The sequence below is a fragment of the Elgaria multicarinata genome, chromosome 6 (genome assembly GCF_023053635.1).
Source record: "Elgaria multicarinata webbii isolate HBS135686 ecotype San Diego chromosome 6, rElgMul1.1.pri, whole genome shotgun sequence".
Classification (NCBI taxonomy): Eukaryota; Metazoa; Chordata; class Lepidosauria; order Squamata; family Anguidae; genus Elgaria; species Elgaria multicarinata.
This window is the reverse complement of record NC_086176.1, coordinates 108,190,772-108,205,062: the sequence shown is the minus strand read 5'-3', so window position 1 is coordinate 108,205,062 and position 14,291 is coordinate 108,190,772. Positions and strand designations below refer to the sequence as shown.

Sequence of the window (14,291 nt, the reverse complement as noted above, 5' to 3'; positions counted from 1 at the left end):
CTAAGAATCATAGCTTTTGTTTTCAGAGAACAAGCAAGTTTCTAGCCTTCAAGGTTGCAAAGGTAAGAAGTTGGGGAGTTGGGTGGCTAAATGATATTTCCCATTGTCAACAGATGGAACATCTTACCCTTTGCCACCTTCACATGACTAGCAAGGCCAGAATAAATTCAATGAAATACTTTTAAAAATGTCTTAATTAGCACCAATTTATACAGGTCACAGAATTCAGCTTTTCTTGGAGCAGAATTTCCTCCTTTTTTTTTGGAAGCACAGAGAACACACAGCCCTCCATAAGTTTTCCTTTGATCAATGTTTTAAAAAGAAATGAATCGGCCTTTGCCATTTCCTGTTTTGATTATCCAACACGGATCAAGAGAGTTTTCAGAACTATTGACTACACAACCCCACATAGCAAGATTACAAAAACAACAACAGTGAAGGAATTCAATTGCTACATGTTTGAAGACAGCCTAATTTGTTACACATGTAGGGCTCATCTACACCAAGCAGGATATTCCACTATGAAAGCGGTATATAAAAGGCAGGAGCCACCCTTCTGCTTTATAGCGGTATTGAAGTCCACTGACAAATGTTGGGGCTCATGACACATACCATATACCGCTTTCATAGTGGAATATCCTGCTTGGTGTAGACGTGTCATGGGCCCCAACAGTTGTCAGTGTACTTCAGTACCACTATAAAGCAGTAGTGTAGATCCTGCAGTGCACTTCAATACTGCTATAAAGCAGTAATGTGGTTCCTGCATTTTATATACTGCTTTCATACCACTTTCACAGTGGAATATTCTGCTTGGTGTAGATGAGCCCATAGAGCCAACGTCAAGAATTATTGATGCCATACAGCTAATCAGGGTGCAAACTATGGCACGTTTAGCATGGCTGGCTGTGGGAATGCTGGGAGTTATAGGATTTTATTCTGTTTAAACATACATAGGATTGCACCCTGAATTGTCTTAGTCATCACCCTAGTCTTTAGGAGAAATATAAGGTTTGTAGTGTTAACCCTAAGGTCCCCAAAGGCTGCTGTCCCCCTCTCTAGGAGCCAAACTACACATTAGACTAATTGTGTAGCTGAGGTTTAGTTTTCTGTTCACTGTAGTATAAGCACATGTTTACCCTACTCTGTGCCTGTTTGCTTTCTCTTCCCCTCCTTATTATTTTATTATGGTTTTATTAGAATGTAAGCCTATGCGGCAGGGTCTTGCTATTTACTGTTTTACTCTGTACAGCACTATGTACATTGATGGTGCTATATAAATAAATAATAATAATAATAATAATAATGTGGTCCTGACCACTGCACTCCAGGACAGTAGGTTTTTCCCCTTAAACCTCCATTGATGGAGGCTTTAAAAAAAAACCTCCAAAAAGAACTTCTGTGACAAAGTCGTTTTCAAAAGCAAGTGTTGTGGGGGTGATTTTTTGAAGGGGGGACAGTGGGGGAGGGAGTTTAATCCTCCCCTCCCAGTGAGCAGTGGTCCCGATACGAACCAGAACTACGTGAACTTACACTGGAGTAAATAAAAAGCTAACCCTCAGCCACATGCTACGTGATTAGCGCCGTAACATATTTTGGCTTGAGGTCATTGATTATCAAGCACTTCTTTCACAAAGTTGTCCCATTAGAATATATTCAGTTCAGCTAGGAAAGGCCAGCTTTCAGGGTCTCTGATTCAATAAGTATGAACAAGAACATCCAGAAAAAGTATTGTGGAGGCAGAGAATTGTACATTTGGAGCCAGCACCCAGTTTTTCAAGCCGAGCTGCAGTAAATCATGAAGCCAACCTGATCTGCCTGAACCTTTTCTCTATAGAGTTTTGGGTGGAAGAATTTGGCAGTGTGAATAAGCCTTGAGAGATACTAAGTGCCCTGGGTAATGTCTTTAGATGAGGCCTTGTGGACAAATACTGCCCTTATCTGGACAGTGATAGCCTAGCTACAGTTATCCATGCTCTGATAACCTCTCGTTTGGATTACTGCAATGCGTTATACGTGGGGCTGCCTTTGAAAACGGTCCGGAAGCTTCAGCTGGTACAAAATAGGGCAGCCCGTTTACTAACAGGGACTGGCTGGCGAGATCACATTACGCCAGTCCTTTTACAACTTCATTGGCTGCCAGTCCAGGTCCAGGCCCGATTCAAAGTGCTGGTATTGACATTTAAAGCCCTAAACGGTTTGGGGCCAGGTTATTTGAAGGAACGCCTCCTCCCATATGTACCTACCCGGACCTTAAGATCATCTACAGGGGCCCTTCTCCGTGAGCCCCTGCCAAAGGAAGTGAGGCAGGTGGCTACTAGGAGGAGGGCTTTCTCCGCTGTGGCACCCCGGTTGTGGAATGAGCTCCCCAGAGAGGTCCGCCTGGCGCCTACACTGTACTCCTTTCGTCGCCAGCTGAAGACCTTTTTATTCTCTCAGTATTTTAACACTTAATTTTAACTTAAATTTAAATTATACTGTTTTAACTCTGTATTTTAACCTTATATCAATTGTGCTGCGGGTTTTTATCCTGGTTGTGCTTTTTATATTGTATTTTGTATTTGTGTTTTTAACTTGTTGGTTGTTTTATGATGGTTTTAATTTTTGTGAACCGCCCAGAGAGCTTTGGCTATTGGGCGGTATAAAAATGTAATAAATAAATAAATAAATATAATAAGTATGTAATAGCAAGAAATGCAAAATGGGAGCCAAATCAACCAAAAAGTCATTACTTTCTGAAGGACTCCCAACACTAGAAGAGTGTATATCAAAGGTTTCGATACTACGATAAAGAAAGGTTTGGATACTGCAGAGAATTACCTTTCGGAGCACATCTTTCTCCTTCGTGTACGTATCTTCTACTATCTTTCTTTCCCCATGAGCTTTCTCCAGCGCCAACCGGAGGGAATCCATCTCTTCTTGCAAGCTGGCAAGCTGGTTGACGTCGCCCTTCTTCTTCTGATATCGCTCCAATTCCTTCTTCAATTTCTGCATCTCTGCGGAATGAGAAGTGGCGGCTGTGGACAGCTGTTCATTCAACTGCTTGTACTCTTTGTTCTGCAATGAGGAGAATAAGGAATATATGAACACAACCCAGAGGGACACAGAAGTAATAACCCAACCAAAAAAGCCAAAGCACTACAGACAGTCTTAAAATAATTGATTAATATTATTTGTTGAAAAGTTTTCTAGTGTGATGGACCACTCTCTCAAAGACCAAAATGTAGAAAAATTATAATACGGGTAATAATTTCCAGAGGGGTAATCATATTAGTCCTTTGCGGCAAAAACCAAAAAGAGTTTTGTAGCACCTTACAGACTAACACATTATTTATGACATATGTTTTGGTGAACTAGAGTCCACTTCATTAGAGAAATGTACTGTAGTCACAATGGCACAAAAATTCAAAATTGATCCATCAGGCAATACTTTTATTAGAATCAACCAAATTGCCAGAAAATGTTCAAATTTTTGAGTTCTCCAGAACTCTTCATCATGCTGGGTGGAACAAAAAGCAGGGGATGGGGAAGAAACAGAGAGGTCCCAAAATTAGGATAGAAGCAGGCTTGCCTTTATGCTTTCAGAAATGGAGATCAGATTCTCTTTTCCAGAATGCATTGCTAATTATAGTCTGATACTTGCAACACCTACCCATAACTAATTCATTCAGTCTGCAATTCACCATTTTGAGACTGGGTCTAGTGTTGACCACATCTGGCCCAATTTTAAAAATTGTATTGTTATTGCTGTAGTTATGCTGCATATACATATTTATTTTTTAAAATATAGAGACATGTTAAAATCTATAATATAACCTTGTTCTATAGATTTCCTGAAAAGGTACCTACATGTGGTCTGAAACACAATGGAACTGTTTATTTTTGTGGAATAAGCCACCCCTTCTGAATTGGGGCACACTGCCTTGGATATCCAGGAGGTGCCACTGTTCCCTTGACTCTGAGAAGTAGACTTCAGAATCCTCTAGTGAACAGGGCAACCCTGAGGAGCAGTTCTCACTTGGCTTCTCATTACTCCAACCTTCATTCCCCAGGAGAAGCCAACACCTACAGGAAAAGGCCACATGCAGAAACTGAGGGGGCAGAGCTTCCAGAAAGACTCTCCTTGTCAGTACTCTAGCACTGCTGTCCATGGTGCTGAAATTAACTCAAGTCCCAGGTCTGATCCAGCCACCTGTACCATGTTGGGCCTCCTTCCCTGAGCTGCTGCCCAGATAGAGCTGCACAGTGTAACCTGAGAATGTTTAAATGCCCTTCACATAAGGGCCTGCTGGATCATGTAAGGCAGCTTTCCTCAACCTGGGGCGCTCCAGATGTGTTGGACTACAACTCCCAGAATGCCCCAGCCAGCTGGCTGGGGCATTCTGGGAGATGCAGTCCAACACATCTGGAGCGCCCCAGGTTGAGGAAGGCTGATGTAAGAACATGAGCACACCAGCACTGGTAGCGACCCAGGACCTGCTTCAATTTTCAGGCAGCAACCCTTCATCACCAGCAGTTTTAAGTACTGAGAAGGGAGTGTTTAGGATAATCCCAAATAATAGGACTGCTATCAAAATGAACAACAGCCAGTAATTATCCGACAGGCTCTGAAATGAAATTAGATGGAGAGGAGGTTTGGGAGTCTCATTAAGGATCTTTAAGACAGCAATAAGTGACCGTTTCGAAGAAGCCTAAATGAATGTGGGGGGATAAAGAGCTGGATTAAAGGAAAGAAGCAGTAATTCTTTTGCTCAAGGGCTGTAGATTGGTGCATCAATATTTAAGTTCTTAACATGATCAGAAGAAGATTTTGAAAGCCCAGGACATGATGAGCATGAAGTCAAATGGGCAGGAATGGTGGGCCAATATTCTCAGCAAATCCATGTTGAGCACTGTTAACAGATAGCACTGTTTTGTGTGGATACAAAATAGTCTCAGATCAGCTTTGTTTCTTTCTTTAAGAGGAGGAATGCATTAACAGGCAAGCAGAATGGTTTGGATGGCTTTTGTTGTTTATTCGTTCAGTCGCTTCCGACTCTTCGTGACTTCATGGACCAGCCCACGCCAGAGCTTTCTGTCGGCTGTCGCCACCCCTAGCTCCCCCAAGGTCAAGTCTGTCACCTCCAGAATATCATCCCTCCATCTTGCCCTTGGTCGGCCCCTCTTCCTTTTGCCTTCCACTTTCCCTAGCATCAGCCTCTTCTCCAGGGTATCCTGTCTTCTCATTATGTGGCCAAAGTACTTCAGTTTTGCCTTTAATACCATTCCCTCAAGTGAGCAGTCTGGCTTTATTTCCTGGAGTATGGACTGATTTGATCTTCTTGCAGTCCAAGGCACTCTCAGCATTTTCCTTCAACACCACAGTTCAAAAGCATCTATCTTCCTTCGCTCAGCCTTCCTTATGGTCCATCTCTCGCAGCCATAGGTTACTACGGGGAATACCATTGCTTTAACTATGCGGACCTTTGTTGTCCGTGTGGTGACTCTGCTCTTAACTATTTTATCAAGATTTGTCATTGCTCTCCTCCCAAGAAGTAAACGTCTTCTGATTTCCTGGCTATCACTCAACTATATCAATGCTTTTGGTAGATCCCTATGACAAGGGTTTATAAGCAAGCGAGAGGAGTGAGAGCTAGAAACCAATATAAATGGGTAAATACAGGGAATTCAAAAACAGCCACAGAGACAAGGGGTGCTTCCAGATGAGGTTTTTATTGTGCGATCAGCCTGCCTCACCCATGGCATGTTATAGGGCATCTAGAGGGTACTGTCTTCTATTTGTAATCCTCCTGAGTTTTCCCACCACTTCTTCCATCTTTTTTTCTTACCACAAATTATCTTTAAAGGGGGAAAAGATGGAATAGCTGCACAATGCCTTTTGATTGCCTCTCTAGGAGTCCTCCATCTGGAAGCACCCAGGGATAATTAATATAAAACTGTGAAAGATGCATCATGAGTGGAAGGGTAAGCAAATATCTCTCCTACCGTCTTTGCTATTTTAGTAAATAAGTGTAAGAAAATATCCCATGTAGAATATTCTGATGCAACTAAAATGGTGTGACAGCAAGATTATATCAACATTGTTGATTCGAGGTTCTGAGATTTGGTTGTAATAAACCGCCATAAGGAATATCTATGGACACTCTTAAAGAATAGCTAAGAAAAAAAGACCAAAACAAAGTCTTGTTCCATTGACAAGATTCCTAATTATCTGCTACCTAGTAGAAAGGGTGAAGAGAAATCCACAGTGGTTCTTGACCACAATGATCAGGTCCTAGGCTGGTTTTCGAGCGTTGCAAAAGTTTTAATCTGAACCATCGGGTTCCAATATCAACTCCTCTCTGTTGTAAGTGGATGAAGCTTCACCTCCTCTAAAGACACAAGAGACAGGACAATATCCTTTTAAAAGACCTGACAAAGAGGAAATATTGTTCTCCACATTGTTCTTTGCTGCCATTGAAGGAAGGCCACTTAATTTTAAGTTGCAGCCACATAGATTTTCTTTGGTTCAGTATCAAGGAGGGATGAGTTATAGAACAAATAATGTAAAGGGGGATGCATACGTTTTTTAAAGATGTCCATCAGGAATTCCTTAGCTCTAAAATGCCCCAGCCAAGGGCATTGAGTCCCCTTCAAAATCTGTATGTTTGTCTAGAGACAAACTCCTCCAATATCCGCATCTCTCCTGCAAATAAGAATTCAATGCTTCTCTTTGTAGTCCACGAGCAGAAAAGGCATCACAGGGCAAAGATTGCTATCTCCTTTATTGTTATCTTAGCATGGTTTTTCTGGCAGTCAATAGCAATAAGCTATGGACGAATAGCACAATGGAGTCAATAGTAGCAAAAGCTTGGCTTGGCCGCGGTTTCCTTTTAACATCATGACAAATCTGCACACAGAAGGGATTTCTTTTCAAGACTTACAATTGTCTTACTTAATTCCGTCTGAGCCAAGGTTAAGCAAGGCTATACTTCCAGCTTTTTAAAAAAATGTACACATGGAACAACAAGCTGTCAATTTTTATTTTTTGGGAATCATTGACCTTCAGAAAGTTTATCTTTGGTCACTCCAAGAGTAATTTGCTCAATTTGTTTTTCCAGTGGTGATGGTCGAGTTGCAAGCCCACTACAGGACAAGAACTGACATCCTTCCAGGAGAGGCTTCTGCTGCTTGGGTAATCTGGAAGACTTCACCATTTGTAGAACATTTCCCCAAATGACCCATTTAGCCTTTTGAATGGCTGGGAATCCTATATAACCCTTTCTGAGTCAGGGCAGCTCCAGTCCTGGGTTTTCAATTGGTGACTCAATAGCCAGCAGTAAAAAGTCTTTGATTCAACTTACCAGACCTGCCTTTCTCATCCTTGATTTTCTGTTCTCTTTGGCCTGTTCCTCCAACTGTTACAGAACTGCTTCCTTGGAAGCTAGCTTCTGCGTCTACATGCTTGATAACAGGACACGTCTCAGAATTGGTATGACTCAATAAGACTCCCACTAGTAAAACTCAGCTATAGAGTTGGAACAAATATCTCTAGATCTCTATTTCCAAGTGAATTTGAAACTACAGATAGGTGTGTAATAGTTACAACAAACAGTTATAATTACTGATCCACAAAAAAGAGAAAGGTGTGACATTGAAATTCTTATGCACAAAGAGAAGGATGCACAAAAGCCTGGCACAAGAGTAAACCAATTAGCATCTGAAAGTGAACAAGGATAATAGCAGGTTTAAAGGAGGGATGTTAGCATAACTAACGTGTGAAGTAGTTGATAGGAAAATCCTGCTTTTGCAAAAATTACAAAGCGTCCTGAACATGCAAAATAATTGTTGGGTGAGATGGAAATCAATTTGGAAATTATAAAGAAGTGTGTTCCTGCTTAGCTGTCAGACTCTCAAAAATGCCAAGTGGATTCTTGCTTATCATCCTAGCTACTGACAGGTGTTTACGTCAAGGTGAATAGTTTTTATCCCACTGTAGCCACACTTCTGTTTCCTTCTTTCTCAGGGCCAAATTGTAATTGGAATCTCCAGGAAGGAATACTTTTAGGTATGCTCCCACCCTACTCCCTGACAGATCTTTGCATTAGTGATACATACACCCCTATGTAAAGGTTCATTTACTCCCATATTAAGAAGCCTGTTGTTTGGCATCAGCATCAAGAACCCCTGGATCCAGGTGACTACACCACAAAGGATCAGGTAGGTGGCACTAGGAGACAGGGTCTTTTCAGCAGTGGCACCCTAGCTATGGAACCCCCTATCCAGAGCAGTTTGCCTGTCACAGTCCTTATTGAGTTTACTATTTAACCACGTGAGTTTTAGCGGCTCTTCTGTTTCAGATTCTACTGGGTTCTTACTGTGCCTGTTTCTTTTGTTTTCATGATTCCCTTTAGATATTTTTTTTTATGAACTTGTATTTTTATTATTGTTTTACCATAAACCATCTTGGATATTTTAAACCGAAAAGGTCGCATGTAAACGTTTAAATGAATAAAATAATAATAATATACAAACAGCTCACTGTTTAAAACTTTTTTTTTTCCTGTTAGGACGTCTGTGAAACATACCAGGAAGGTCTGAAACATTACTGAAAATACTGATCTGGGATGAAGGGAAACACACGATTTTTAGATGCAGGCGTACAAAGATTACCCAAGACTTCACTGTACCCACAGTTTATGCATTTCCAGGTTTCGCCCATACTTATGAGGGCTGGAGGCTTTTAAAAACGATAGCTGAATGCAGATTAAAGCTTTCTAAAGTTGCTAGGGATGTTGAAGAAGATGGGGAGAAGGATTGTTGGCTACTGTGGCAACCTAGTATGATTCTTGATTATTCTGTGGTCCCTGGTCATGGAATATTCCGTGGATATGGACAAAAATCCAGAGCAACTGAGAGGTCCAGATATATACAACCGAGCAAGATCCACGAGGATTTACCTGTTCATCTATCTTCCTCTGCAGCTGAACAACCTTGTTCTCCATGCCAACATTGAGCCTCTTCAAGTGCTCTGCCGACCGTGCCTCTATCTTCAGGTCCTTCAGCTCCTGCCTGGCCTTCATGCACCTGAAGTAACACTGGATAACCACAGCAGCCGATCTGAACTTGGCAAAATGCTTCCGAGCCAGCCAAGCCCGGGCATGCTTCTGGATAACTGTGGCTTTGTGCTCCATAAGCACCTGCAAAACACAGGGATGAAGTGACCCTCAGGAGAAGGTGGGAGGCAGGGGAGAAGAGCCCCAAAATGGAGCATTGCACCATCTAGGTTGCTGCTGCTGCTGCTGCTGCAGTTGTTGCAATTTATCTCTTTCCTGGTATGAATAAGTTTGCTAAACTATTTAATAGCAGCTGTATCAGAAAAGCTGGTGTATAAGCTTCACTCCACAGGAATCACAGGTAACTGCAGGCTCAACTCCTCTTGTGCAAGCACTGAGTCATTACTGACTCTTGGAGGGATGCCAGCTTTTGCTGACGTTTCCTTGCAGGCCTTATAGCGGGGTGGTTTGCCGTTGCCTTCCCCGGCCGTGATTGCCTTTCCCCCAGCTAACTGGGTACTCATTTTACCGATCTTGGGAGGATGGAAGGCTGAGTCGACCCGAGCCATTAAAAACCAAATAGTTTGGGGGCAGGTTACCAGAAGGCTCGGCTCCTCCCATATATACCTGCCTGAACCCTAAGATCTACTTCAGCAGCCTTTCTCCGGGACCCCCCACCAAAGGAAGCGAGGTGGGTAGTTATTAAGAAGAGGGCTTTTTTTCCTCTGCTACCATGGTTGGGGAATGAACTCCCCAGAAAAGCTCACCTGGCGCCTACACTGTGCTATTTTCGAAGCCAGGCAACCCCCTTTTTATTTTCCCAGGCATTTTAAGTTTTTCATTTTCTGTTTTAAATCTCATATTTTATTTTGAATCTTTGCAGTGTGGCTAGGTTCTATTTGGGTATCATCACGCATTTTATGGTTTTAATTGTTGTGAACCACCCAGAGAGATTTAGCTATTGGGCAGTATAGAAATGTTATAAATAAATAAAGGAATAAATAAATATCTGCAGCATTTTTAAATCATAGTTAGCACAGGAACATGATAATTGCCTTCTTGGATCAGACGAAAGGTCCATCTGTGCAAATACTCTATCATCTGATACTGGTCATTCCAATGTCTGGTCATCCCAATGTTTCTGCCCTCTCAGACAGCTCATAATCAATTCATGGGGCAACAGATGCATCCATCTATGGTGTTGCAACACTGATGGTGTTCATTTCTGGTCAGAATTCACTGCCACAGCATGGGAGTGATGGCCACTAGCTTAGTTGTGTGTGTTTTTAAAGCAAAAAACAATAAGATTAGACCGATTCATGGAGAATGGGTTTTAGCCTAGAAACATTTCACACATGGTTTTGAAAGAAGTGTGGAGGAAGACGAGAGAGAGACCAGGCAAGCTTCTCCCATCCAGGAAGGAGACACCCTGCCACTGCTTACGTGGCCTTGCAAGTCTTTCCCCCTTTGGGACCAGGACAGGATGGTGGGCTGCACGGTTCACCTTATTTATTTATTTATTTATTTATTTCACTTATATACCGCTCCCATAGCCAGGGCTCTCTGGGCAGTTTACAGAAATTCTAAAATTGAGATAAAAACAAGTATACAAAATTTAAAATTCTAAAACACAGAACATACACACATAAAGCATTAAAAACCGTTAAAAAAAACTAAACATGTGGGTGATTAAGATGTGCCGCCATATGCCTGGGCAAAGAGGAAAGTCTTAACCTGGCGCCGGAAAGATAGCAGCGTTGGTGCCAGGCGAGCCTCGTCAGGGAGATCATTCCATAGTCTGGGGGCCACCACCGAAAAGGCCCTATCCCTCGTTGCCACACTCCGAGCCTCTCTCGGAGTAGGCACCCGGAGGAGGACCTTAGATGCCTTGAATCTCCTTGCACAAAGAGGAACATAGAAAGCTGCCTTATGCTGAATCAGAGTGTTGGTCCATCTAGTCCAGCATTATCAACTGACCGGCAGTGGCCTCTCTAAAGGTTTCAGGCAGGATTCTTCCCACGCCCTACCTGGAGATACCAAGAACTTAATCTGCCTGTAAAGCCTGTGCTCTCCCACAGAGCCACAACAGCAGGGGCATTTGTCTACATGAGCTCATCTATGTGATTTCTCATTACAACTCTCTCTGAAAGTGCCAAGACACTGGGGACAAGAAAATTAATTTGATACTAAGACAGACCATTGCTTCATGCCGAACTTGAGAGCACAAAGAGGCCATGGGCTGGTGAATGCTGGAAACAGAATGGCAAGCTAGATCAGATACTGGCAGACTTCATCAAGCTGATTGGTGGGAGATCCAGGACAAACAAGAGGAAGTACTTCTTCATATAGTGCATAGTTGTTATGGAACTCACTACCACAAGAGGTAGTGATGGACACCCATTTGGATGGCTTTAAAAGGGGGTTGGATAAATTCCTGGAGGCAAAGGCTATCAAGGGCTACTAGCCCTGATGGTTGTGTGCTATCTCCAGTATTCGAGGCAGTAAGCCTGTGTGCACCAGTTGCTGGGGAACATGGGTGGGAGGGTGCTGTTGCATCCCTGGCCAATGGCTGGTTGGTCACTGTGTGAACAGAGTGCTGGACTGGATGGACCCTTGGTCTGATCCAGCATGGCACTTCTTATGTTCACGTTTATAAGACTGACTTTGTTTTTACTTGAGATCCACCCAATGGAGCCACATGCAAAATGGTGTCTTAGGAAGCAGAGCCAAATTACCTACTATACCTCATTAGCCATATAATGGGATGGCCCACATATAACAATCTTGTTATATTACAGAGCAGAGATTCTAACAGACTAATTTAGATGTGGGGGAAAGCTTTCTTGTTGCTACTGTTAAAAACAGGGAATCAAAACTCTTGCTTATCTATTCCAAATCACCCAATGATCTACCAGTAGATCTTGATCTATTCTCTGCCCACCCCTAGTGTAGATGAATCCAGGTCTGATCCAAGAAAGCAACTCTGTTAAAATTGAGTCCATATAGTATCATTCTCAGGACAGTTTCTCAGTTGACATTTGTATTCACGAGGCTGTTGAACTCATAACCAGTGTCTGGAGGCCGTTTTGGGATAGATGAGGTTAAACAAGCTGAAATCTAATCCAGACAAGATGCCGGTACTGTGGGGTAGGATATCAACCACTCTGTATAAAGGCTTACAGCTGGTCTTATATAGGGTTGCAGTCCCCTTAAAAGACCAAGTGCGTAGTCTGGCTGTGCTGTCCAGGAGTTAGTTTTACCGGCTTATGCTGGTACACCAAGTGCAGCTCTATCCGGAGAGGACAGACCTCGTCTCAGTTATCCTTGCATTACAATGTCTGTGCTGGACTATTGCAATGCACTGTACATGGATCTGTCTTTAAAGATGCTTCAGAAACTTCAGCTAGTGCAGAATGTAGCCGCTGAGTCTTCATGGAGGTGAGATGATTCAATCATATAATGCCTATACTGCTTATCCGTGTGTTTTTAAGCCCAATTTATAGTACAGTGCTTGTTTAGACTGTTAAAGGCTTAAATGGTTTGGGACCAAATTATTTCAAGCATTGCCTTTACCCATCTCAGCCTGTCCACACTATAAGGTCAGCAAGAGAGGCCCTTCTTAGTTGCCCATCTGTGATTGCAGTTAGGCGTTTGAACACATGTGAGCAGGCCTTCTCTGCAGCAGCCCCACGCCTCTTGAATAAATTGCCATCGGGGGTCTGCCACGCTCCATCATTGCAGGCTTTTAAGAAGGCCTTGAAAACATAATATTTTATTCCAGCATTGTCCTGATATGATTGCTGTTGCTGCTGCTGTCTTATTGCTGGTTTTGTTGTTGGCCTTTAGTGGTGTTTTTATTATGTTATTACTGTTTTATTGTGTTTTTATCACTTTTAATATTTTATTGGTTTTATGTGTTTTCTTTTGAGGGCTGCTGCCCTGAAAGGCAGTCAATAAATATTTCAAATAAATACGTACATAAAAGTACTCAGATATGTCTTGTGGTAGTTGTAAATGGTGTATACACATTTAAATTTTAGGTTTTCTGAGACTCAACAAATGCCAAAGATTGCCACTACAGTAAAATAAACTGAGAATTTTCAAAGGTCGATCTAAAAATGACTATATTCATGTCACAGTGGGAGCTTTTTCCTTTTGTGGGACTATGGCAAAAGTGTTCTCAGCCAATGGGTCATCTGAGTTGTCCACAATGAGCAGAACCTGCCATTTTGCATGCTGAAAAACGCAAGTCACAGGTGTGGGGTTACAGATCCTTGCTTTCAGTGAATGAGTCCAGTGACCCATTTGCCATAAGTAGGGAGCAACCACCGTGAAAGAAACACAAGTCACCACAAGCAGAGAGACCATGAGTGCCATCTGTGAGAGTGACTTCACCAGGCAGATGTGTTTCCAAGTACGACTCAGACAAACACTGTTCTGTCAGGTAAGTTCCTCACCGAGTGGTTGATAGCAGATGACATTTCCAGATCTCCACTTTGCCTTGGGGCACCTGTCTGTGTGGACAGCTTCATTAAACTAACTCTTTGTGGGGCTGCAGAAAAATTGCTTCTGCCTGTATGGCTTGAACACTTGAAATAACTGCAGTTAAATCTTTTGCATTCTGAAAATGTACACGCTTCCAGGTCAGGAAAAAAGAATAAAAAGGTGTCGGGGAGGGAACGACCCGAAAAGAAAGAGTTGGCAATGAAATTCAGAAGGAGCTGGAAGATTAACCCTAATAGAGGGTGTACACCTCTCATGCACTGCCCCGAGCAAAAAATGTGTGTGTGTTTTGATTGGTTGGAGTGAAATGTTATGTAGTCCCAGGTTTTCTTCTTGAATAGAATGGAAATTATTGAATATGCAAAAGGCATAGGGGAGAAAGACACTAAAACCTGTTGGATAATTTGCACACACCTCTATTTGCGCAAATAAAAAAAAATACGGAAAATCGACTAGCTGGCATGACTCGCTGCAGACTGAGTTGGGTCAGCTTGCGGAAGACAAGCCAAAGTTTGGGGCGTCAAACTAAGGAAAGTTCATCAAGTTCAAACAACAATACCTATCTCCCCAGTCCTTAAGGCAGTTCTGCAGCTGTTTTTAAAATATCTGTGATTCTCCGTGTGAGGGGGAGGAGGGGAGATAAGGAGACAAATTAAAACATATCATCTTCACACAGCGCATAGTTAAATTATGGAACTCACTACCACAAGATGTAGTGATGGCCACCAATCTGGATGGCTTTAAAAGGGGGTTGGA

At 42.5% G+C, this 14,291-nt stretch overlaps 1 protein-coding gene across 3 annotated transcripts in view; it reads right to left on the bottom strand.

Moving 5' to 3' along the window:
• MYO5B (myosin VB) overlaps positions 1 to 14,291 on the bottom strand; it is a 339,709-nt gene that overhangs the window by 61,761 nt on the left and 263,657 nt on the right. For all 3 annotated transcript variants that reach the window (XM_063128253.1, XM_063128254.1, XM_063128255.1), the window contains 2 exons: positions 8,937 to 9,176; positions 2,818 to 3,054 (listed from right to left, as the gene is read on the bottom strand). In XM_063128253.1, the coding sequence (XP_062984323.1) occupies positions 2,818 to 3,054; positions 8,937 to 9,176 (477 nt within the window). The remainder of the gene's footprint in view (positions 1 to 2,817; positions 3,055 to 8,936; positions 9,177 to 14,291) is intronic.